At 39.9% G+C, this 27,086-nt stretch overlaps 1 protein-coding gene across 2 annotated transcripts in view; it reads left to right on the top strand.

The window, feature by feature from the left end:
- The first annotated feature begins 2,294 nt into the window (after positions 1 to 2,294).
- The window catches only part of IGSF10 (immunoglobulin superfamily member 10), a 32,327-nt gene continuing 7,535 nt past the window's right edge, over positions 2,295 to 27,086 (top strand). Inside the window, exons 1-7 of one of the 2 annotated variants that reach the window (XM_061418645.1) lie at positions 2,295 to 2,644; positions 3,228 to 3,478; positions 5,691 to 5,885; positions 7,280 to 7,409; positions 10,040 to 10,430; positions 20,920 to 25,236; positions 25,698 to 26,595. In XM_061418645.1, coding sequence (XP_061274629.1) covers positions 5,692 to 5,885; positions 7,280 to 7,409; positions 10,040 to 10,430; positions 20,920 to 25,236; positions 25,698 to 26,595 — 5,930 coding nt within the window. In that variant the 5' untranslated portion in view covers positions 2,295 to 2,644; positions 3,228 to 3,478; position 5,691. Of the gene's footprint in view, positions 2,645 to 2,668; positions 2,765 to 3,227; positions 3,479 to 5,690; positions 5,886 to 7,279; positions 7,410 to 10,039; positions 10,431 to 20,919; positions 25,237 to 25,697; positions 26,596 to 27,086 lie in introns of those variants that run through there. The other variant, XM_061418636.1, reaches the window with a different exon arrangement.

The raw sequence follows: 27,086 nt of genomic DNA on the forward strand, positions 1-27,086 counted from the left end.
GGACACGACTGAGCAACTGATCTGATCTGATATGATGTAACATCTTAGACTTGATTTGTTGGTATTATTTGCTTTGAAATATTTGGGGGTGAAATGAAAAGTGGCACAGTTGATATATTAGAGATGAAGTATAAGAAGTACATAAATACCAAAAATGATAACAAGTCAAGCAAATGACATAGAGATGGGGAGATGTAAATTCCCAGGGGCTGATGTAAAGGGTAAAAAAGATGTATATTTATTGTCATGTTTACTAGAAAAAATATCAAACCTATGAATTTACTGATCTTATTGTTTAGGGAAAGACTTAGAAAGAAGAAGGGAGGAGTGATTTAAAGAAAAATACTAGGTATAGTGGGAGGTAATTAAAATGGCAAACCATTTGGAAGGTGTAGGTGAAATACAGTCCACAGTCCAAGAAGTATAGCATTAGTTCAGATCAACTTCAAATGTGAGATCTTAGCAATTCATATACCTAGTCAACCTCAGTCTCTTTTTATATAAAATGGAATTATTATGACTGAATTTTACTTATTTCTTATAAACATTAAATGAAGCCATATTCAAGCATGAAATTGATCTATACACCTTAAGAATCCATAGAAACACTATAAAGTATGGTTATAAAGGAGAATGGTCAAACTTTGATCCTTCATATGCTGTGGACCCTCCAAATTTTTCAATAGTATAAATATGAACAGAAGTGGAGGAAACTGGGAAACAAGGGTCTTAAGAATAGGGAGTTAGAGTTTTAAAATTAATTCAGTATATTCTGGCTCTGAATTATTTAGAATATCACCTGAAAATTGGTATAATTTTAATGCCTACCTCATGAGAATATTTCTGAGAATTAAACAACACATGTAAAGCCTCTGGCACATACATATTCTGACAATAATAGCAATAATTATTATTACTACTACTACTATTGTTGTTATTTAGGGCTTCCTAGGTGGCGATAGTGGTAAAGAACCTACAAATGCAGGAGACTTAAGAGACTCCAGTTTGATCCCTGGGTCAGGAGGATCCCCTGGAGAAGGGCATGGCAACCCACTCCAGTATTCTTGCCTGGAGAATCCCATGGACAGAGAAGCCTGGCAGGCTACAATCCATGGGGTTGCAAAGAGTCGGACAGTGAGTTAGCACACAGCATGCATTATTAAATAGGGCAAGTTGAACTAGAATTAGTCCCAACATGCCTTCAAGTTTCTAATAATTCTGGCAGATTAAATAAAAGTAGAAAATACATGCAGAACTCTTGACACAAAGCAGCTGTAGACACATCTCTTATAAAAACTCTTTAAAAGAACCAAACATTCCTAATAATAGTTCTTTTTTAAAACTGACAGCAAAAAACAAAAACAAAAAATGACCCTTGTATCCATCCTGGGAAAATAAAGAGCCCTGTAACATGCCATGGTCATCTTTCTGTGATTCATCCTAGCAAGGGTCTGCAAGTCCGGACCTGGGTTAGAAACTAACAAAAGAGTATGATGCCATGAGGTGGTCACCTCATGGAGCTTTGGAAGAAAAACTGTGGATGCCAAGAACCCACAAATATGCCATATTTCCCAAGCAAGTGTCTAAGTCTGCACATCACATGTGACTTTTTAACTTAACCATGTCAGCTCTGCAGATTTAAAAACCATGTTCATATCACATGTACTTCTAGAGTTACTTCAGAGTTCCTGATTCTATAATTCAACCATGGCCGCTGACTCACTTATTACTAACTATAAATCACTTGAACGTTTAGCTGCTGGATGTGGGGGCATTCCCAGTGTTTGGCTAAGTGGGCTGTGAGGCAGCCGAAGCTTTGTGGCTAACCGTTCAGGCTGGAGAGCCAGGCTGCCTGGGTTTGAATCAACTTTCTCTACTCACAAGCTGGCAATGACCTGTGGTGAGTCACTTACCTTTATGTGCCTAACTTGTGAAATGACATGAACATTTTCCTTTTAGATTTTTTGGTGAAGTTTAAATGAGTTGGTATTTGGGAAATGCTTATAATAATATTGCCAGAGTAAACCCTGTTGTCATTATAAGAAGTTATTTCCTTAAACCAGCAAAAATCCTCAAAATTTGCTACATGGGAACAATCTGGAAGGCTTGTTAACACACAGACCCCAGGCCCCATCCCTGCAGTTTCTGATTCTGTGGGTCTGGGATGGACCCTAAGCATTTATGTTTTGTTAACAAGGTCTAGGATCATGCTGACGCTGCTGGTCCCAAAACCACACCCTCAGAAGAAAAACAGCTTTTAAACTCAGTGTGCTGTTAATCCCTTTCAACAGGAAAGGTTTCTCCAAAATTGGCCCACAAAAATCAAACTGCAGGTATCACAGGTTATCATCGCTACCTCTCAGCCTTCAGACCTAACTCTGGGGACCCTCAGACTTGAGAAGAGCTCACAGTGATTAAAGCCAGGTCCTTACATTCAACAGGTGGAGAAGATAAACGTGGATAAGGTCCCCCGGCTGAAACTGCCCTGCGCACCAGTCAGAATGCGCCTGAGAAATCCCGGGATTTAGAAAAAAGCGGAGGAAACGAGAAGCGAGCAGGCATATGTGCCTTCTCAAAAATAAAACTGGGTGGTCGTTTATTATCTGTCTGTGTGCCGTGGAGCCTCGGCTCAGTCCCCAGACACGTAAGTCAACGTCGCCCCGCCCCGCCTTCCCTTCCTCAGCTCCGGAGGGTCCCTTTGCCCCGGGCAGCTGAACTCAGGAAATGCCAGCGGCGGGAGCCCCTTGGTCACCTGGGCGGAGAGGTGAGCGGCTCCGTCAGTCCTTTGCTGGGAAGAGGAGAGGACCGATACCCGCGCCAGCGAGGGGCTTGGCATGGGAAGGCAGCTAGTCCTCTGTCCCAGTCTGGGCAAGGCGAGCAGCGAGGGACGGGCGAGAGTCGGGAGGGGTGGAGCAAGGGCCGATGAGGGAAAGGAATTAAAGCAAAAAAAAAAAAAAAAAATCACCTCTTCAGTGACTGCTGCCGGAGAAAAGACACACTCTTAGTAAAGATTCGTCAGTAGGTAGAGACCCTTATTGTGGGCATTTATGATAGATTTGCCCGTAAAGGCTAAGGGAGGAGAAACTCCTGGGACTTGGGGGTAAAATGGAGTGATGTTAATAGATATACCTAAATTGACAGGTTTAAGGGGAACTGAAGCGCACTGTTGAGGCAGGAGAAAGTACACTTCCAAACCTCCACTTTGCGTTTTGTTTCTGTAACAACAGCAGTTATGAAGAAACACTTCTGACTGCCGACTTTGGGTTATCCACGCTGCAGCTGTCCAAGCGCCTCCAGGTCTCTCTTCAGAGCAGTACTCCTGCGGTAAGCCAGAAAGGTCAAGCCATTCGCCCACCTGGGGAGCAGAGAAGAGAACGCTTCCTCACTCAGCTGGGGGTACAACTCTCCATTTCTTGGGAAGATTTTCAGTCTTTGCCTATGTCAGGAGAGGATTCAGGACGACGACAGAAGAGCTCAGGTACTGTCCATTTCTATTTCATTATATACATTTTCAGGTGTATGGGAAACCGCTCCCATGTGTTCAGACTTTTGGGTCTCTTTTCAGTAACTCTCAAGTGGGCAAACCCAGAACTTCTGTTTTTCTAGCTGAGCGACAGAACTGCTTTCAACCTATTCTTTTCTTTGCTTGCCTAATTATAAGAAGGTGGAAATGCTGTCTCCAATCACATATTTATTTAAATATTTGGTAACCAGACAGTTACAATGACATAAGTGGCCATCTGATTAAACCAGAATTAGATTTTAATTTGGGCTAAATTCTAATTCCATGATATTTATACCTATATGAAGATACAAGCAATTTAGCATTTCATGTTATTTTAAATGTAGTTTGTAGTTAAAGGATGGCTGCTGGTAGAATCTAAAAGAAACCATTCTTTGAAGATCCCTTTTCTTAGAAAAGCATAATAGAGATCTTATTACATCTTCATATGTTCTGAATTGCAGGCAAAAATTTGGTTTGGATCCCTGGGCTTGCCTCACATGTGGGTACCAGATACCATTTTTTCCAACAAGCTGAGCATGTTTCTTCTCTGCTTATGCCCCCACCCCCACAGCAGATGTGAGAAGGAGAAGGGACCAAGGGAAGAGGCAGAGGGATGTTCTAAGCAGAGCAAAAACAGCATCATGCCTGTGAGGGGTCAGCGTGGCCCACTGTAGGGCAGGTATAAGGCTCAAGCCCTCTCAGCTGGTCAGTTACTATTCGTTATGGTCATCATTTGGCAGTGACGTGTATAATTTGTCTTTTTTTGGCAATGACTTATGACATTAGGAAGAGATTTATTCATCCTTTCAGTGATGACAGCTCTAACTAAAAGTGTTTTTGAAGGTTTAAGAAAATGAAAAACCAAACATGCTCAGTGATAAAACATGTATTATGAAACTTCACTTGATCACACATACACAGAAACACACACATCCAATAAAGAAAAGGCTAGAAGGAATAGAACAAAATGTTATTGATTATATCTGGGTGGCGGGGAGTATAAGTAACTTTATTTTATTTGACTTATTTACAACTTCTAACTTTTCAGTGTTGCACACATATTAGCTTTATAATTAATTTTTTTTAAGTCTAAAAGAACTAATGTATAAACAGGAACTAAATTTTATGTATTTCAGTTGTCACAATATAGCCATTATGCTTTCCATTTTCTTTTTTTTAATGAATCCCTAAGTAAAAGGGATTCCTGCTTTTCATTAAGAAGTGAAAATCTGTAAAGGAATTTTCACAGCAATAAATACCCGGCTTGTCACAAGAGTCCATATGAGGCCAGCACACACTATGGCTTTGTAGTTAGCTTTACTATAAAAGTTGCAAATGAAATTGGTCCCTAATAACCAAACTAAAAAGCCTCTTGATGAAAGTGAAAGAGGAGAGTGAAAAAGTTGACTTAAAGCTCAACATTCAGAAAACTAAGATCATGGCATCCAGTCCCATCACTTCATGGGAAATAGATGGGGAAACAGTGGAAACAGTGTCAGATTTTTTGGGGGGGCTCCAAAATCATGGTAGATGGTGACTGCAGCCATGAAATTAAAAAGACGCTTACTCCTTGGAAGGAAAGTTATGACCAACCTAGATAGCATATTCAAAAGCAGAGACATTACTTGGCCAACAAAGGTTCGTCTAGTCAAGGCTATGGTTTTTCCAGTAGTCATGTATGGATATGAGAGTTGGACTGTGAAGAAGGCTGAGCGCCGAAGAATTGATGCTTTTGAACTGTGGTGTTGGAGAAGACTCTTGAGAGTCCCTTGGACTGCAAGGAGATCCAACCAGTCCATCCTAAAGGAGATCAGCCCTGGGATTTCTTTGGAAGGAATGATGCTAAAGCTGAAACTCCAGTACTTTGGCCACCTCATGCGAAGAGTTGACTCACTGGAAAAGACTGTGATGCTGGGAGGGATTGGGGGCAGGAGGAGAAGGGGACGACAGAGGATGAGATGGCTGGATGGCATCACTGATTTGATGGACACGAGTTTGGGAAACTTCAGGAGTTGGTGATGGACAGGGGGGCCTGGCGTGCTGCAATTCATGGGGTCGCAAAGAGTCAGGCACGATTGAGCAACTGAACCTTACAGGACGGTGTCCCAGATTACCCGTTACTGTGTGTGGTCTACTGGAACTCTGCTCAAACCATATTTATAACTGAGGTATGATGTTTTTTCAGGATGAAGCCCAAAGGCAGGGGAAGCACCAACTTATTGCTCTCCTTCACTGCAATCTGCCTGATAGCCCTCCCCGGGGGCGGGGCCTGTCCTCGCCGCTGTGCCTGTTACGTGCCTACAGAGGTGCACTGCACGTTTCGGTACCTCACCTCCATCCCAGAGAGCATCCCACCCAACGTGGAACGTATCAATTTAGGGTGCGTGAGGGCGCTTGTCTTGCTTCCTTCTCAGGGAGGGATTGAGTACACTGGTGATGTCCCCAAAACAGTTGTGACTTTGGTAGATTAATTACAATTCTTTTAATAATACTTTCCTTCTGAAATGAGTGCATGAGGATCTTAAGCTTTCTGGGGCAATAAGAAAATTTTTCCCTGTAAGCTTTTACTAGGGGAAAGTTTTTCTAGAACCCAAAGTCATTCATGGTAGGCTGAGACCCCCATGATTATAGAAAAGCTTCATTCTGGCTCTATTTTTGCTGAGTAATAAAATAACTCTTGCTAAGAATTAGAGTTATGATAATATCCATAAGAGGTAAATGTCCTCCTATATATATGAAAAGTTAACTAGATCTTTTTCTTTTTTTTTTTTAAGCCTTTGGATTTTTTTCCCCTAGAAACCGACTTATTTAAAATACTTAAAAAATTCATAAGTAATTAAATCTGCTAAAAAGTGACTGTATTTTAAAGGTTGGTGAACAAACGTGTGTGAATGAATGAAAAGGCAGACTTAATATCTTTTGACATTAGTGAGCACCTACTATGGACCAAACACAAGGATGGTACCAGGGATGCAATGATGAAGTATACATTATTCATGTGTAGAAACTAGTTAAAGTGAAAACACAGATGTATAATCAGTACAATTTACTAAGAATTGTAATACAGCATACGAAGTGTCTTGGGAACAGTCACTACTGACAACAGCTAACATTAATTGTGTCCTGGCATTGAGCTAAGCACTCTTCATGAATGCATTCATTTAATCCTCAAAACCCGTTTCAAGTAGGTTCTATTATTTGCATTTTATAGACAAGGAAACTGAGGCAAAAAAAGGTTACTGTTTTTATTTTTTAACCCAGCACTGGCCCTACTCCCAGGAGCTGGGTACCTGAGTTCATAATCATATCTAAAACATTTGATTTCAGAGCCCAGGCTTCTTAACCATTGTTTCATAATGATGAATTCCACCTGGGAGAATGAGGGGCAATGTCATTAGGGAATGGGCTGGGTCTTAACAGTGTTCACAAATAGAGAAGGCTGGAGTCAAGGGCATTCCAACCTGAAGATACAACATAACGTACAAAGGTTTGAAAATGAGAAGGGATGTAGCATGTTCCAGGAATGTGAGTAGGATAGTTTTAACTGAGAATGCAAGGGCTGGGTGAAGGGGCTGACCTTCCATGGCATCTGATGAATTCCAGTGTTTCAAGCATTGGGTTATCTTAGAGCACAGGGAATCTTTAGTGGGGGGGGTGTGTGTGTGTGAGAGGTGGGGAGTGAAATTCAGTTGTGTGTGTGCATTTGTTGGGTTTTGCTTTGACATTTGAACTTTAGTTGACAGACTTATGTCCAGAATGATGTTTTTATTTCAGGTACAACAGCTTGGTTAGATTAACAGAAGCAGATTTTTCTGGCCTGAACAAGTTGGAGTTACTACTGCTGCACAGCAACGGCATTCACACAGTCCCTGCTAAGACCTTCTCAGACTTGCAAGCCTTGCAGGTGAGACTGGTGTTGGGAAGGGGCAAGTTAATGAGGTGAGACGTGCCTCCAAAACCTACCTGTTCCCAGAGATCCCCAAAGTTAACATTCTGTACATCAGACGTAGACATCAAGGGAAAATGTCAAAGAACTGATTTCAAGTGGAACAGTATGTGGAAATTAGAATAAGAAAATTCTGATTTTCTTATACCTTAGGCTCACGGAAAGAAGTATCAATGCCCAGGGATTACTCAACCTTGAAAATGTAACTCTAAAAGGCCACTTCTAGTCATGTTCATCTGGGAATTGAATGTAGTTTGTAAAATAATTGCTATCTTTACACAGAAGTTAGCTTTTTATAAGCAATATATTTTTAAAAAATCTTTTTGAGTTAGTATGTTTTTATTTTTAATTGGAGTATAATTGCTGTAGAATGTTGTGTTAGTTTCTGCTGTACAACATGAATCACCTACACACACACACACACACACACACACACACCCACCCACCCACCCTCCCTCCCTCCCTCCCTCCCCACCCACCCCACTGCCACCCATCCCAGCCCTCTAGGTCATCACAGAGCATCACTGAGCCATACAGCAGCTTCCCAAATTACACATGGTGGTGTATATATGCCAATGCTACTGTTGGTCCACCCTCTCCTTCCCCTGCTGCATCCACAAGTTTCTGCCCTGCAAATGGATTCATCAGTACCATTTTTCTAGATTCCATACATATGTGTTAATATATGGTATTTGTGTTTCTCTTTCTGACTTCACTCTGTATGACAGGCTCTAAGTTCATACCTCATTACAACTGACAATTCCATTCCTTTTGATGGCTGAGTAATATACCATTGTATTTATGTACATCTTCTTTGTCCTTTCATCTGTTGATGGACCTCTAGGTTGCTTCCATGTCCTGGCTATTGTAAATAGTGCTGAAATGAACATTGGGTTATCTGTGTCCTTTTGAATTATGGTTTTCTCAGGGTATATGCCCAGTACTGGGATTGCTGGGGCACATGGTAGTTTTATTCCTGGTTTCTTAAGGAACCTCCATACTGTTTTCCATAGTGGTTGTAGAGCAATATATTTTGTAAGTTTCATGTTACTTTTGCATTGATTTAAAAAAAATTTAAGTTATGAGGACTTCTAAGAATGTATCAAATATTTTAAGAATTACTACTCCAGTAGGCAAGAAAGTAAAAAGTAGGAAGAACTCTTAGGAACAAGAACAAAGGGAATGCAGGAAACATCAGGCATAAAGATTGGTATGTCTGCTGTAAGTAGGACTTGAGGCTTTAGAGAAGTTAATTCAATTTATGATGTCTATTAATTTTTTAATAAATTAAAAAGTAAAACTACTGTTCAGAAGTACAACCATACCTGACTTTAAATTAGAAAAAGATGTCTCCCCAAGGTCCTCATAGATGACAGTAAAGCAAACTGTCAGTTCTACCCTTAGAAAAGATAAATTGCCAGTGTACGGTGAGTCTTTTCACACCACATGAAGGCTGTGTAAAGCCATAGATTTAAGTCTAGATAAGTGATTATGTTGACTTGGTTTAATCAGGCTTTATTATTTGGAAGATATATCATCAGCAGATTAGATGGAGTTTCTTCATGGAATTCATACAGCATGGTAGTGTATATATGTCAATGCTACTGTTCATAGCATTGCTACTGTTTTTCTTGACCAAGTTTCCAATAGATATTGATGAACACTGAGTTTGGTAATATTTGGGGCAAAGTTGTTCCATGTCGCCAAATTTTCTTTATTAGGAAACTTAGCATTCCAGAAAAGCATTCTCAACAGAGATGACAGATTAGGTCAAATCAGGAAAATATGATAAGAAATCATTGTTTTTACTAGCATTTTTTCCTTTTTGGAAAAAGAGTATGTTCAGCTGGTAGCTGGAGAAGGAATTGGAGAATACCCAAGCGCTACTGAAATACTGAAAAATTATTTTAACTTCAATTAAAATCACATTACTCTTAATAGCTAAAAACTAAAAAAACAAAAACAAAAAAACCCCAAATGTCTATCAACTCATAAATGGATAAACATGTTACATGTATAAAGTGGACTACTATTCAATAGTATGAATGAATAACTGACTTATATGCTAAACTAGTGGTAAGTCTTGAAAATAAGGCTAGTTGGAAAAAGGCAGGCACAAAAGACCACATATTGTATCACCCATTATTTTAAATATTGAGAAGAGGCAAATCCAGAAAAACAAAGTAAATCAGTGGTTTTCTGGGTCTAGGAGGAGGGGGGAAATGACTTGTTTCACCTGTACTTCCACCCCACTATTTTTCTACTTCATTGCATTGTTTTGAAATAAATCTGAGATATCGTGTTTCATCTGTAAGTACTTCAACATATATATATCAAAATTAGAGTCCTTAAAAAATAAGTGTAAAATATTGTTTTACCTTAAAATTATAGCATTAATTCATGAATATCACAAACTATTCATGAGTGTTCTAATTTCCCCGATATTCCCATATTTAATTTGCAGCTAGTTTGTTGAATTGGGATCCACACAAGGACTGGATAATCTCAGTGTATGTTTTATTATGAATATGCTTGTCCTTTGTGTGGTAATTCCTTTGACAAAATAAGGGTGTTCTTTGTATTCTTAGGTCTTAAAAATGAGCTATAACAAAGTTCGAAAACTTCAGAAGGACACTTTTTATGGCCTCAGGAGCTTGACACGGTTGCATATGGACCACAACAACATTGAGTTTATAAACCCAGAGGTTTTTTACGGACTCACCTCTCTCCGACTGGTGCACTTGGAAGGGAACCAACTCACTAAGCTTCATCCGGATACATTTGTCTCCTTGCGCTACCTCCAGATATTTAAAACATCTTTCATTAAGTATCTATACTTGTCTGATAACTTTCTGAGCTCCATCCCTCAAGAGATGGTCACCTACATGTCTGATCTGGAAAGCCTTTATCTTCATGGGAATCCTTGGATCTGCGACTGTCAACTGAAATGGCTGGCTGACTGGTTACGGGAGAAGCCAGGTACCTAGACTATTTCTTTGTTATAATTCAACAGATGAAATCTGTATGGAGGTGTTTTACTAGTGAGGGAGGTCAAAGTAATTTAGCTGGAAAGAAAATGAAATGTCAATAATTCATTGGGAATGAACTGTCTTAATTCATCAATGAATAATCTTTAATTCAGGTCAATTATCCAATTATCACTTCTGGCTTTTAGCAAGATTGGGAGCTAAGAAATGTATCATGTGTTACTCTTCCCTACTTACCACAAGGCATAGAAACCCTTCCCTCTTCTTATTTTCCTTTCAGTCATTTGGTCAATACATATTTTTTTGGAGTTTTATTCAAGGCCTTGTGCTCAGCGAAGCACCCACCAAGAGCGCTGTGTCTGCTCTAACTACACATCTGGTGGGATATCGTAAGCAATCAGAATGTAAAATGTGCTTTGACAGCAAAGTAAGAGGCAAGATGCATTCAGTCAACAAGTAGTTACAAGAAGTCAGAGAGAACATAGGGATGCAAAAGTGATTGTGGAGCTTATACTCTTTTGGAGAAAATGGGTTAACAACCAATCGCACTATTTCAATTAATCCAGTCGGTAGGGAATGACTGAAAGGACCCCACTGGTTTTGACATCTAAGTGGCGGCTGATTGGAAACAGCAATGAGAGCTGGATTGTTACGCAGGGGTTGGGGAGGCAGGGCTCCAGTTGACCCTGGAGAGACCTGGCTTGAAGTGAGGGAAGAAGGGTGACTGCCAGATGGAAATATGCCATCACTCAGGACTCTCTGAGCATCAGACAGACATGAGCACATTTAAGCTAAGGAGAGATTTTTGAGAGAGAGAAGGTAGCAACATTGCAGAAAGAGCAGATCATCAATTGAGCCAGAGTCCCCTGACAAGGCTGGATGTCAAGAGACCAAGCCTTTAGGTGGGTGGAGCGGTTTTCCTTAGGAGACAGGAGAGAAAAGGACTAGGTGGGTACAGAGGCAAGTGAGTTCATGGGTCTAGTGGAGGGGGTAAGAAAGTTCTTACCTGATGCCTTTTCCTTCTTTGTTAAGTTGTAGGAGAGGTGACTAAAGAGGGTGCTAGCAAGGGGTCAAGGTTGGAAGTCAGAAAAGTGGAAAAAGTCTGCAGTTGCTGTGGTGAAATATATAGATACACACATATATATGCATATGTAATACAGTTAGTCAATATAATTAGTCAAAAGGTGAACTGCTTTAGACCAAAAGACACCACCTTTGCACTCCAGGAGCTTGCTATCTTATAGATAAATATACTCAACACATAAAAAGACAATGAGGAAAGGATGAAAAACAGCAAAATGTTTATACTGAAAATTTAGTTCTATAGGAGGCAGAATCAATAAGTTACTTCTGCCTTGAATAATATACCAAAAGAAAAGGAAGGAATAATAGGGAGGGAGCAGGAAGGTAACATATATTCAGTTTGTGTTTGACATTGTGCTCATTGCTTTCTATTTAATCCTCAATTTAGAGATGAAGAAATTGAGGCTAGAAAAGTTGGGTATCTTGGGATAATCATTTAGATTCTTATAGATCAGTTTTCTCACCTGTAACATAGGGATACCAATAAGTGAAAAAGGTAATTAAAATAATACATATAAAGTGCTTAGCACAATATATGACATAAGCATTCAACAAATGTGATTATGATTTTCACTGTCACCCAACTCACATGGCTAGAAAGTAGAAAAGCCGAAACTCAAAGTCTAGTCCTTTTTCTATAATGTATTTGTGATGGAGAAACTGCTTTGTACATATAAATAGGGTAAGTCTCATGAAGAGGGCAATAAGTAGCCCAACTTGCCTGGCATGGGGTAGTATAGACTGGCATGGTGTTTTGTCTTTTGCTGTCTGACTTACTTCACTTAGTATGATAATGTCTAGGTCCATCCCTGTGGTTGCAAATAGCATTATTCCATTCTTTTTATGGCTGCATAACATTCCATTGTATATACACCACCTTATTTTTTTCCATTTATTTGTCAATGGACATGTCTTGGCTAGTGTAAAAAGTGCTGGTATGAACACCGGGGCACATGGATCTTTTTGAATTAGAGTTTACCCTGGATATATGTCCAGGAGTACGATTTGCAGAATCATATGTTAACTCTTTTTTATGTGTGTAAGGAACCTAGAGAGTTCCACGTACTGGGTACATCATCTACAACAGTGTAGGAGGGTTCCCTTTTCTCTTTACCCTCTCCAGTCACATCAGCTTCTGCTTTGACATTTTTTTCATCTATTTCAAGAGACTGATAGTTTCTCATACCTTTAATTGCCTCATTTGACAGTCCTTTTGTACATATGTGGTCAGTAGTCAAATATAATACAGCTTCATCTGGTTATGGCTATCTTCCACTCCTGAGTTTCACAAAGCTCTAGGTGTTGTTTTTCTAGGAAATATGGATTTGTGGCCTTTTCTCTGACAGTTTTATCACAAATATTAAATTTATGCCCTTTTATTGTTTCCAAGCCTTTCTATATGCATAACTTATTTTAATGGCAAGCACAGTGTAATCTTTATGTAATACCAACAGTGCATGTAACTCGGTTGAAGAGAAAACAAAATATATAAATGGCTATGGCAGTACTGGTGTGTGTGCCAGCAGTGGTAGCTATAGCAAGACTGCCAGCTGGTCAGTCACTACTGTAAGACAACTTCAACTGTAAGACACACCTCAATTTGTAAGCTAAAATGTGGAAGAAATGTGGTCTTAGGGGAGGAGCCAAGATGGCGGAGGAGCAGGACGGGGAGAACACTTTCTCCCCACAAATTCATCAAAAGAGCATTTAAACGTCGAGTAAATTCCACAAAACAACTTCTGAATGCCGGCAGAGGACATCAGGCACCCAGAAAAGCAATCCAACTCTTCGAAAGGAGCGCGACTGAACAAAGAGAAGAAAGACAGCTCCACCCATCAGAACACCGACACAAGCTTCCCTAACCAGGAAACCTTGACAAGCCACCTGTACAAACCCACACACAGCGAGGAAAAGCCACAATAAAGAGAACTCCACAAACTGCCAGAATACAGAAAGGACACCCCATACTCAGCAATTTAAACAAGATGAAGAGACAGAGGAATAGCCAGCAGATAAAGGAACAGGATAAATGCCCACCAAACCAAACAAAAGAGGAAGAGATAGGGAATCTACCTGATAAAGAATTCCGAATAATGATAGTGAAATTGATCCAAAATCTTGAAATTAAAATGGAATCACAGATAAATAGCCTGGAGACAAGGATTGAGAAGATGCAAGAAAGGTTTAACAAGGACCTAGAAAAAATAAAAAAGAGTCAATATATAATGAATAATGCAATAAATGAAATTAAAAACACTCTGGAGGCAACAAATAGTAGAATAACAGAGGCAGAAGATAGGATTAGTGAATTAGAAGATAGAATGGTAGAAATAAATGAATCAGAGAGAATAAAGAAAAACGAATTAAAAGAAATGAGGACAATCTCAGAGACCTCCAGGACAATATTAAACGCTACAACATTCGAATCATAGGGGTTCCAGAAGAAGAAGACAAAAGAAAGACCATGAGAAAATACTTGAGGAGATAATAGTTGAAAACTTCCTAAACTGGGAAGAAATAATCACCAAGTCCAAGACACCCAGAGAATCCCAAACAGGATAAACCCAAGGCGAAACACCCCAAGACACACATTAATCAAATTAACAAAGATCAAACACAAAGAACAAATATTAAAAGCAGCAAGGGAAAAACAACAAATAACACACAAGGAATTCCCTAAGGATAACAGCTGATCTTTCAATAGAAACTCTTCAAGCCAGAGGAATGGCAAGACATACTTAAAATGATGAAAGAAAATAACCTACAGCCCAGATTATTGTACCCAGCAAGGATTTCATTCAAGTATGAAGGAGAAATCAAAGCTTCTCAGACAAGCAAAGCTGAGAGAATTCTGCACCACCAAACCAGCTCTCAACAAATACTAAAGGATATTCTAGACAGGAAACACAAAATGGTGTATAAATTCGAACCCCAAACAATTAAGTAAATGGCAACGGGATCATACTTATCAGTAATTACCTTAAACGTAAATGGGTTGAATGCCCCAACAAAAGACAAAGACTGGCTGAATGGATACAAAAACAAGACCCCTACATATGTTGTCTACAGGAGACCCACCTCAAAACAGGGACACATACAGACTGAAAGTGAAGGCTGGAAAAGATTTTCCATGCAAATAGGGACCAAAAGAAAGCAGGAGTAGCAATACTCATATCAGATAAAATAGACTTTAAACAAAGGCTGTGAAAAGAGACAAAGAAGGCACTACATAATGATCAAAGGATCAATCCAAGAAGAAGATATAACAATTATAAATATATGCACCCAACAGAGCACCGCAGTATGTAAGACAAATGCTAACAAGTATGAAAGGAGAAATTAACAATAACACAATAATAGTGGGAGACTTAAATACCTCACACCTATGGATAGATCAACTAAACAGAAAATTAACAAGGAAACACAAACTTTAAACGATACAATAGACCAGTTAGACCTAATTGATATCTATAGACATTTCATCCCAAACAATGAATTTCACCTTTTCTCAAGTGCACATGGAACCTTCTCCAGGATAGATCACATCCTGGGCATAAAGCTAGCCTTGGTAAATTCAAAAAATAGAAATCATTCAACATCTTTTCTGACCACAATGCAGTAGATTAGATCTCAATTACAGGAGAAAACTATTAAAAATTCCAACATATGGAGGATGAACAACACCTGCTGAATAACCAACAAATCACAGAAGAAATCAAAAAGAAATCAAAATTTGCATAGAAACGAATGAAAATGAAAACACAACAACCCAAAACCTGTGGGACACGGTAAAAGCAGTCTAGCGGAAAGTTCATAGCAATACAGGCACACCTCAAGAAACAGAAAAAGTCAAATAAATAACCTAACTCTACACCTAAAGCAACTAGAAAAGGAAGAAATGAAGAACCCAGGTTAGTAGAAGGAAAGAAATCTTAAAATTAGAGCAGAAATAAATGCAAAGAAACAAAGAGACCATAGCAAAAATCAACAAAGCCAAAAGCTGGTTCTTTGAAAGGATAAATAAAATTGATAAACCATTAGCCAGACTCATCAAGAAACAAAGGAGAAAATCAAATCAATAAAATTAGAAACAAAATGGAGAGATCACAACAGACAACACAGAAATACAAAGGATCATAAGAGACTATTATCAACAATTATATGCCAATAAATGGACAACGTGGAAGAAATGGACAAATTCTTGAAAAGTACAACTTTCCAAAACTCGACCAGGAAGAAATAGAAAACCTTAACAGACCCATCACAAGCACGGAAATTGAAACTGTAATCAAAAACCTTCCAGCAAACAAAAGCCCAGGTCCAGACGGCTTCACAGCTGAATTCTACCAAAAATTTAGAGAAGAGCTAACACCTATCCTGCTCAAACTCTTCCAGAAATTGCAGAGGAAGGTAAACTTCCAAACTCATTCTATGAGGCCACCATCACCCTAATACCAAAACCTGACAAAGATGCCACAAAAAAGAAAACTACAGGCCAGTATCACTGATGAATATAGATGCAAAAATCCTAAACAAAATTCTAGCAATCAGAATCCAACAACACATTAAAAAGATCATACACCATGACCAAGTGGGCTTTATCCCAGGGATGCAAGCATTCTTCAATATCCGCAAATCAATCAATGTAATACACCACATTAACAAATTGAAAAAAAAAACCATATGATTATCTCAATAGATGCAGAAAGCCTTTGACAAAATTCAACACCCATTTATGATAAAAACTCTCCAGAAAGCAGGAATAGAAGGAACATACCTCAACATAATAAAAGCCATATATGACAAACCCACAGCAAAATTATCTCAATGGTGAAAAATCGAAAGCATTTCCCTAAAGTCAGGAACAAGACAAAGTGCCCACTTTCACCATTACTATTCAACATAGTTTTGGAAGTTTTGGCCACAGCAATCAGAGCAGAAAAAGAAATAAAGGAATCCAAATTGGAAAAGAAGAAGTAAAACTCTCACTATTTGCAGATGACATGATCCTCTACATAGAAAACCCTAAAGACTCCACCAGAAAATTACTAGAACTAATCAATGATTATAGTAAAGTTGCAGGATATAAAATCAACACAGAAATCCCTTGCATTCCTATACACTAATAATGAGAAAACAGAAAGAGAAATTAAGGGACAATTCCATTCACCATTGCAATGAAAAGAATAAAATACTTAGGAATATATCTACCTAAAGAAACTAAAGACCTATATGAAAACTATAAAACACTGGTGAAAGAAATCAAAGAGGACACTAATAGATGGAGAAATATACCATGTTCATGGATTGGAAGAATCAATATAGTGAAAATGAGTATACTACCCAAAGCAATTTATAGATTCAATGCAATCCCTATCAAGCTACCAACAGTATTCTTCACAGAGCTAGAACAAATAATTTCACAATTTGTATGGAAATACAAAAAACCTCGAATAGCCAAAGCGATCTTGAGAAAGAAAATGGAATGGAGGAATCAACCTACCTGACTTCAGGCCTACTACAAAGCCACAGTTATCAAGACAGTATGGTACTGGCACAAAGACAGAAATATAGATCAATGGAACAAAATAGAAAGCCCAGAGATAAATCCACGCACCTATGGACACCTATCTTTGACAAAGGAGGCAAGAATATACAATGGATTAAAGACAGTCTCTTTAACAAGTGGTGCTGGGAAATCTGGTCAACCACTTGTAAAAGAATGAAACTAGAACACTTTCTAACACCATATACAAAAATAAACTCAAAATGGATTAAAGATCTCAACGTAAGACCAGAAACTATAAAACTCCTAGAAGAACATAGGCAAAACACTCTCTGACATACATCACAGCAGGATCCTCTATGACCACCTCCAGAATATTGAAATAAAAGCAAAAATAAACAAATGGGACCTAATTAAACTTAAAAGCTTCTGCACATCAAAGGAAACTATTAGCAAGGTGAAAAGACAGCCTTCAGAATGGGAGAAAATAATAGCAAATGAAGCAACCGACAAACAACTAATCTCAAAAATATACAAGCAACTCCTACAGCTCAACTCCAGAAAAATAAATAACCCAATCAAAAAATGGGCCAAAGATCTAAATAGACATTTCTCCAAAGAAGACATACAGATGGCTAACAAACACATGAAAAGATGCTCAACGTCACTCATTATCAGAGAAATGCAAATCAAAACCACTATGAGATACCATTTCACACCAGTCAGAATGGCTGCGATCAAAAGTCTACAAATAATAAATGCTGGAGAGGGTGTGGAGAAAAGGGAACCCTCTTACACTGTTGGTGGGAATGCAAACTAGTACAGCCACTATGGAGAACAGTGTGGAGATTCCTTAAAAACTGGAAATAGAACTGCCTTGTGATCCAGCAATCCCACTGCTGGGCATACACTGAGAAACCAGAGAAAGAGACACGTGTACCCCAATGTTCATCGCAGCACTGTTTATAATAGCCAGGACATGGAAGCAACCTAGATGTCCATCAGCAGATGAATGGATAAGAAAGCAGTGGTACATATACACAATGGAGTATTACTCAGCCATTAAAAAGAATACATTTGAATCAGTTCTAATGAGGTGGATGAAACTGGAGCCTATTATACAGAGTGAAGTAAGCCAGAAGGAAAACACCAATACAGTATACTAATGCATATATATGGAATTTAGAAAGACGGTAACCATAACCCTGTATACGAGACAGCAAAGAGACACTGATGTATAGAACAGGCTTATGGACTCTGTGGGAGAGGGAGAGGGTGGGATGATTTGGGAGAATGGCATTGAAACATGTGAAATGTCATGTATGAAACGAGATGCCAGTTCAGGTTCAATGCACGATGCTGGATGCTTGGGGCTGGTGCACTGGGACGACCCAGAGGGATGGTATGGGGAGGGAGGAGGGAGGAGGGTTCAGGATGGGGAACACATGTATACCTGTGGTGGATTCATTTTGATATTTGGCAAAACTAATACAATTATGTAAGGTTTAAAAATAAAATAAAATTAAAATTAAAAAAAAAAAAAAAGAAATGTGGTCTTAGAATTAGACTGCCCTTCCTCCCTTTCTCTAATCTTTCCATCCATTTGCCAGGGCTGGAGACAAACAGACGACTAGACAGGTCTTTCTACTAGTGGGTGATGAGGGCTAGGATAGGGGAAGTGGAAGGTACCCAGAGAACATAAAGCAGGGAGCCCACTGAGGAGGAGTGCTCTTCCAGCTTGCTGACGAAGGAGGTAAGTAGTCAGGCAGTAATGGAAGACAGCCTATCAGACAGCAAGTGTACTGCAAGTAGAAGGACAGCGTATGCTAAGAGTGTGACAGGGTATGGCAGAGTTGAGGACTTGAAGGCGTTTCTGTGTGAATGGAATCTAGTGTGATGGAAAGAATGGAAATAATGTGGTCAGACTTGCAACTGAGCTAAAATACTTGATGTCCAGGGCTGAGCAATAACCAAACCAAGATGTGAGTATAATTCTATGATGAGGTTTAATTAAACCAGAGTCTGCCTTTCTTTTCTTTTTTTTTTTTTTTTGGCTATAGCAGGGTTTGAGCCCAGGCTACTGGGAAGTAGTAAAAGGTCACAGCTGGTTGGTAAGTAGGTGGTTGATAAAAGCCTCTTTGACAGGCTTGCTAGCTACCTCCTCTGGGTAAGCTGGCACTTTACAATTTGCTGAAGAATGCTGAGGAGCCAGATATATATGACGGTGCCTGTCACACTGAAGAGTTTGGAGTCAGTGATCAGAGAGATTTGTCTCAGGCCTTTGAGAAACTGCACAATTACAGGAAGGTGATTTGACCCTGTGCAGTCACTTTGTAAATGAGATCTTCTAAGAAGTACAGTGCTTCTTTTACATGCTGTGTCTAAATGCATGATATGGAACAGGATGGAAGTCCCTAGCTGTATTTTGTATAAGGTAAAACCCCATATCTCTTATCAAGTATTGCTGTGACCAGCCATTTAAAATAGGCTCACCAGAGTAGTATTTTTATTTTTTGCAGAGAAGACATAATTAAATGACGAATTAGTATCAAAATGAGACTAATATTAAAGATAAACAAAAATCCCATGTATTTGGAAATTAAATGTCCACTTTTATTTTTTATTTATTTTTTTAATGTCCACTTTTAAATGACAGGTATATCTAAGATGCCACAACAAGGAAAATTAAAATAAAAATGAAAAGAGAACTTACCAGAATTTGTTGCATGCAACTGACGCTGCTCAATTAAATACAATGTGGAATCTTGAATAAGATATGAAAACAAATAATGGTCACTAGCATAAAATTTTATGAAATTTGAACAAAATCTGTACTTTAATACTATATCACTGGTTAAATTCCTGTTTTGTATTTTTTTTTTTTTTTTTTTTACAACATAGTATTTCTTTATAGTCTCAGAATTGGATTAAAGCCTCAAGCCTCACTCAAAATTTTTTTTTAAATCACTAGTAAATTTTATAGACTTTTAGCAGTAATGTTAGATGCCAAAATACATGGAACTATATCAAAATTTTCAGGTAATATAAATTAGAAAGCTAACATTCTATTCATACTGAATAAAACGAGCAGAAACAAAAAGCTTTTGTTCATACCTATATATAGTATATATGTCAGACCTTTCATGGCTGCCCCATTGCTTGGGCAACAGCTTTCCTCTCTCTGCATTAAACCTGATCCTCCTCAACTGAGTCTACCTCAGGTGCCAAAGTCATACTGTGTCTTTCTGCACTCTTCTTAATAACCTTCTTTGTTCAGCCACATCCTCACCTGTTTCTTGATTGGTTCTACCGGCTTCATTATTTCCAGCATCCATCTTGTTCTCTCCATTCCTATTGTGACCAAGATAGACCAGGCCAAGGTACCTTGTAATTCATTCATCATTCTTTTTAGTAATGGACAGAAACTTGGGTTTTTAATGATATCCAGAATGTATAAATGGTAACTTATCAAACAAGTTATCATTTAAAGGACACTGAAATTCTCTGAGCCTTAAAACATTAAATGGGGGAAACAGAACTAAATAATAAGCTAATAAAAAGTGATAAACATAAGTATATAATTTTGTTTTACCAGATAAGGGAACTATTCAATTAATAGTACCAAATATGTACCCCAGGTGCTTTTTAGGCATGGAAAATACAGCTGTGAGCATGAGAAACAAAATTCTTGTGCCTATCGATGTAATATTGTGGCAGGGTATATAGAAAATAACATTTTCAGAAATCAATCCAAAGACCAAAAAAAAAAAAAAAAAGAAACACATTTCCAAATTGTTTCAAGTTCTAGCAAAAGCTACTTATTCAAAATGTTTAAATGTTAATTCGTGAAGAAACCACAATGGGCAATAATTCAATTTTCATTTTTTTCTAGATATCATAAAATGCAAAAAGGACAGAAGTCCCTCCAGTCCTCAGCAGTGTCCACTTTGCATGAACCCCAGGACCTCTAAAGGCAAGCCCTTAGTTATGGTCCCAGCTGCAGCTTTCCTGTGTGCCAAACCCACCATTCACCCCTCTCTGAAGCTGAAGAACCTGACTGTTCTGGAAGACAGTGGCTCTGTGTCAATCTCTCCCCAAGATTTCATGGCTCCCTTCGGCTCTCTGACTTTGAATATAACAGACCAGACTGGAAATGAAGCTAACATGATCTGCAGTATCCAAAAGCCAGCAATGACCTCATCCATTGCGTTCACTGCAGAAAATGACTACATCACGCTAAATGCTTCATTTTCAACATTTCTGGTGTGTGACATAGATTATAGCCACATTCAGCCAGTGTGGCAGGTTCTGGCTTTGTACAGTGACTCTCCTCTGATCCTAGAAAGGAGTCACTTGTTCACTGAAACCCCACAACTCTGCTACAAATATAAACAGGTGGTACTGAAGCCTGAAGACATCTTTACCAACATTGAGGCTGGTCTCAGAGCAGATCCCCCATGGTTAATGCAAGACCGAATTTCCTTGCAACTAAACAGAACTGCCACCACCCTCAGTACACTGCAGATCCAGTACTCCAGTGATGCCCAAGTCACTTTACCAAGGTCAGAGATAAAGCCAGAGACATACAGATGGACCATGATTTCCAAAGATAACAATACTAAGCTGGAACGCACTGTTTTGGTCGGTGGGACCGTTGACCTAGACTGCCCTGGCCAAGGAGAGCCTCCCCCACATCTGGAGTGGCTTCTAGCTGATGGAAGTAAAGTGAGGGCCCCTTATGTGAGTGAGGATGGACGAATCCTTATAGGCAAAAGTGGAAAACTGGGACTCCAGATGGCTGATAGTTCTGACACTGGCATATACCACTGCATAAGCACTAACTACGATGATGCAGATATCCTCACATACAGGATTACCGTGGTAGAGCCCAACATAGAAGCCTATCAGGAAAATGGAGCTCGTCATATAGCTTCTGTTGGTGAAACACTTGACCTTCCTTGCCATTCTACCGGTATCCCAGATGCCTCTGTTAGCTGGGTTCTCCCAGGAAACACTGTGCTTCAACAGTCCTCAAGAGATAAGCAAATTCTTAACAATGGCACATTAAGACTATTACAGGTCGCTCAAAAAGACCAGGGTCACTATCGCTGTGTAGCAGCCAACCCAGCGGGGGTCGATATTTTAGTTAACCAAGTTTTAGTCAAAATAAAAGGGCAAAAGTCAGCAGAGCATAACGTAGAAACAGATGGATCGGGGTTTGATGAGCCCAATTCCATGGGTCAGCTTCAGGATCCACCAGCTACACATCTCCCCACATCTCCTCCCATGGGGGCTGAGGCTGGAACACATGTCTTGAGCCCAAGTAAGAATCCCAAACAGCGGGTATTAATATCCCAGAGGCGTGGAGAGTCAACCAGCTGGCGTTACAGGGATCACAGGAGGCAATTCCCTCCCTCTGCCCGGAGAATTGACCCACGGCACTGGGCAGCGCTTTTGGAGAAAGCTAAGAAGAATGTTATGCCAGAAAAGCAAGAAAATACCACAGGAAAGCCACCTCCACCAGCCACCCAACTCCTGGATATACCTGGTGAGGAAGCAGACTCGTCAGGCGTGCTCCCTCCAGATGAGCAACTTACGGTCCCAGCAACTAAAGCTGCGGACGTTCTGACAAGGACAGTGGCTGCAGATTCCAGAAAATCACCTGACAGCCCTGTGACAAGTAAAACTGATGGCACCCCAGCCTCCCCAATTGTGAGTCCACAGACCCTATCACCTGAAAAACCAAGAGATTTCAGACCATCTACTACTATTAAAACTCAAGTCACGCCAAGGAATATAAACCCAACCACATCAAGTGGAATGCAAGACACAACCAACCCAAATTTACCTAATGTGTTTCCTCTACTAACTGAAGCAACTCTGTTTCAGGATGCTGATGACATGGAGAGAAAAAAAGAGACCTTGCAAACTGCATCCCCAGTATCAGTGGGGGCTACTGCGATCAAAGATACCCATATCCAAACGCTGAGTAATGCTGTCGGCAAAGCTGGTATATTTTTAGGGTCAGTAAATGCCACAAATAGTTATCAGAGATCTGTAACAGGAGTTGGTGAACCCAGGAGCCATCACTCTCCTCCTCACAGTACTCACAAACCTAGTACCACTAAGCTCCCTTCAGACCCACACACTGCTGCTCCTTCTCAGTTACACATTCCTAGAAAGAGTACAATGAACAGTCCGCTGTCCAGGCGCTTTGGAAGATGGCGAAAAGTTTGGAGCAGGGGGCGAATTATCAGCCCACATAGGACACCAGTTCTCCGACAGCATAGATTCAGCGTTGCAAGGCCCACATTCAGAGGCTCTTCAGAAGAAAGCACCACTGCATTTCCAGCCCCAGAGCTCAGTGCAGTGTGCCCATCCTGTTCTCCCAGAGAAAGGCTCACCACTGATGAGGCAGCGTTGTCTTCTCCAAGCTTATCCCCCATCACCCTCCCCAAAACTGAAATTGCCAGCGTCACAGCAGAAGAACCTACAACTCTAGTTGACAACCCATCATTACTGCTTGAGAACCAACCAAATGCAGATGCTGAGAAGACCACCCCAATGATAAAATACTTCCGTGCTGAAAGTACCCAAGTGACTCCAACTACTGCAGTTATGACTCATGCAACAAGTATTAGTTACCCAAGTGGGTCTAAAGCCAATGAAACCACCAGACATTCTGTGATTGTATCCCCACTGCCAGATCCCACCATCAAGTCACCGGTGCCTACCACTCTAGCTATTACCAGATTTTCAAGAAGGAAAATCCCCTGGCATCAGATCTTTGTAAATAACCACATCCAAAGAGAAACGCTAAAGAATCAGCATAAATTTGGTTCACAAAGCAGCACAGACTCGGTGCTTCCTAAAATATCTCCTGCTTTGCCCACAAATAAAGTTTCTCCCTTCCACTTCGAAACACTCTCAGCTAGTGTAATGAAAATCCCATCTATAACACCAGCCACAACTCACCTCAGTAACACTAACACACACAGCCTTGTAAGTCTCCCAACAATGAAGGAGCTGCCCTCCCTAGCCATTTACCCTACGCCTCCTAGTAGCTCAAGCAAAGAATCAAGTGCAAATTCCGTATCAATGCAAACAGACATGCTGACGACCACTCCCACTGCCCCCGCATCTATCATTATCAACAAAGCCCAGATAGACAGACCCAGGGCACGAAAAGTACAAAGGAAAAAGGAGCCTCAGAAGACGATGAGGGACCCAAATACCTCTCCCACCCAGACTTCTGGCTTCATTACATCCACCACTGTGACACCTCCTGTTCTAACAGCAGCTGAAACTTCAACCAAGCCCAGTGTGTCTGCTTTCACTCATTCTCCTCTAGAGAACACAAAAGAAATTTCAAGCACAGTTGGTCTTCATCCAGGAACCTTTAATCTGACAGCTGTACTTGAACAACCATCCCAGGAGGGTACTCGGGCTTTGAAGAATATAACTGCTTCTGAAACCACTTTGTCCAGCAAACTACAGAGTACCCCTACTAGGAACACAATCAGACACTCAACCATGCCAACCTTCCTCAGCTCCAGTGCCACTCCAATGCCAATTCCCACCTCCCCTCCCTTGAGTAATCAAAGTGAGGTTACTGACAGTATGGCCACGCCCACTTTCAGAATGATGACAAGTACAGTGGTTGAGGCACATGAATCCTCAAAGCACAATGCTACTCCACAGCAATTAGCAGTAACGTCTCCCCAAACTCACCCAAATGCCAAATTTGCAGTTGGAACCATCCACTTTACCTACTCCAATCTGTTACCTTCTACTCCTATGCCAGCACTAATAACAGGTAAACCACAAGATTCTAAGCTGACTCACTCTCCCTGGTCAGAAAACCACTTTTGGCACAAGTCACACCCAGAAATTGCTGAAAAAGGCCAAAAGCCAGTAGTAGTGAGTGTACTGCCCACTCCAGGCTTGCCAGAGGTTACCACGCATGCTTCAAACTGGGACATACAGAAGAATGGAAAGAAAAGTGGCTTTGACAAAATAGCAGTTGAAAAAATAACAACTTCTGAATTCCTCCCCTTTGATACTTTATCTAGGGATGTATTTGAAAGGCCCAGAATAATTGGAGGAAAAGCAGCAAGTTTTACTGTTCCAGCTAACTCAGATGCCTTTCTTCCTTGTAAGGCTGCTGGAAATCCTGTGCCCACTATCCACTGGACCAGAGTCTCATCAGGTATTTGAAACAGTTTCTTTATACTTAGTCTTTAGTAACAAAACAAAGAAAATACTGTGTGACATTTCAGGGTTACATATTCAAAGAATCAACATCAGCATGAAATTTCTCCAAGACATAGAAACTATTAATATCCTCCTTTAATATATGCATGATTTTTTGCTCATTAGAAAGTTTTAAAACATATGTTAAGACCATTAAAAAAAATGCTTTTAAAGCAGATCTAAAAAAAAAAATGGTCATTGTGTTGAACCATCTGGCTTTTCCATTAAAATTAGGGTTTTTTTTTTTTTAATCCAGAAATAATTTTAGCAATCTGAAGACTAAGGATCTTAATTTTAAATATATTTGTTCCCAGTAGCCTAACAAAAAGATAGCTCTCCTTTTGTGACTTCCACGTGAGCAATTTGTTTTCCGTCTAAACTTTGATGACCTATGACTATAAATTTCTTTCTTATCAGGACTTGATTTATCTAAGAGCAAACTGAATAGCAGGTTCCAGGTGCTCTCCAATGGCACCCTGTCCATACAGAGGGTGGACATTCAGGACCGTGGACAGTACCTGTGCTCGGCATCCAATCCATTTGGCACGGACCACCTTCATGTCACCTTGTCTGTGGTTTCCTATCCCCCCCGGATCATGGAGAGACATACTAAGGAGATCACAGTCCATTCTGGAAGCACAGTCAAGTTGAAGTGCAGAGCTGATGGGAGGCCCAGCCCTACAATTTCCTGGATTCTTGCAAACCAGACGGTGATCTCTGAATCATCTGAGGGGAAGAGACAGGCCCTAGTGACATCTGACGGAACATTGGTCATCCACAATCTCAGCATTTATGACCGAGGCTTTTATAAATGCGTGGCCAGCAACTCAGTGGGCCAGGATGCACTGCTGGTTAAAATACAAGTCATCGCAGCCCCACCTGTTATTCTAGAGCAAAAGAAGCAAGTTATTGCAGGGACTTGGGGTGAAAGTTTGAAACTGCCCTGTACTGCAAAAGGCAATCCTCAGCCCAGTGTTCACTGGGTCCTCTCGGATGGCACTGAAGTGAAACCATTACAATTCGTCAATTCTAAGTTCTTATTTTCAAATGGAACTCTGTTTATAAGAAATGTAGCCTCTTCAGACAGGGGCACTTATGAATGCATTGCTACCAGCTCCACTGGCTCAGAGAGAAGGGTGGTAATCATTACAGTGGAAGAACAAGAGACCATCCCCAGGATAGAATTTGCATCCCAGAAATGGACTGAGGTGAATCTGGGGGACAAACTACTGCTGAACTGCTCAGCCATTGGGGAGCCGAAACCGAAAATCATCTGGAGGCTACCATCCAAGGTTGTCGTCGACCAGTGGCACAGGTAAACTGTACCTTTTAGTTAAGATTATCTTCATCTGTTTAGCTTTACAACTTCTGAAATGGAGAAAGTGGTAGAGCGAGGCTTGCAGCAATGTTAGAGAGCACACAGACTCTGCTTATAAAAGTAACTTGCTCTAAAGAGACCTAATCCTTTTGAGATGTATATAGATATATGTAAAATATAAATTATGTAAAAAGAAAGTTTCTTACATGCTGTATTCTAAGGGCCAATTTCTTGTTGAGTTTATATAGTTAAAAAAAAAGATTTTTAAAAGAACTCTAATTTTCTTCCATACTTGTGACAGTTCTTTTTAAACAGTAACTGTATAAATATATTTATAATCTTTCTATCAAAAAATAAGAGGGAATTTTGTAATGCAAACAAGGTCTGGTGAGATGCACTTCATTAATTTACTCTTCAGAGTCTCCTAGTAAAGCATTTTCAATTTTAGTGCAATCCGTACTTCCTTTATTCTACCCCAAAAGTGCAAA

Source organism: Bos javanicus, chromosome 1 (genome assembly GCF_032452875.1).
Source record: "Bos javanicus breed banteng chromosome 1, ARS-OSU_banteng_1.0, whole genome shotgun sequence".
Lineage (NCBI taxonomy): Eukaryota > Metazoa > Chordata > Mammalia > Artiodactyla > Bovidae > Bos > Bos javanicus.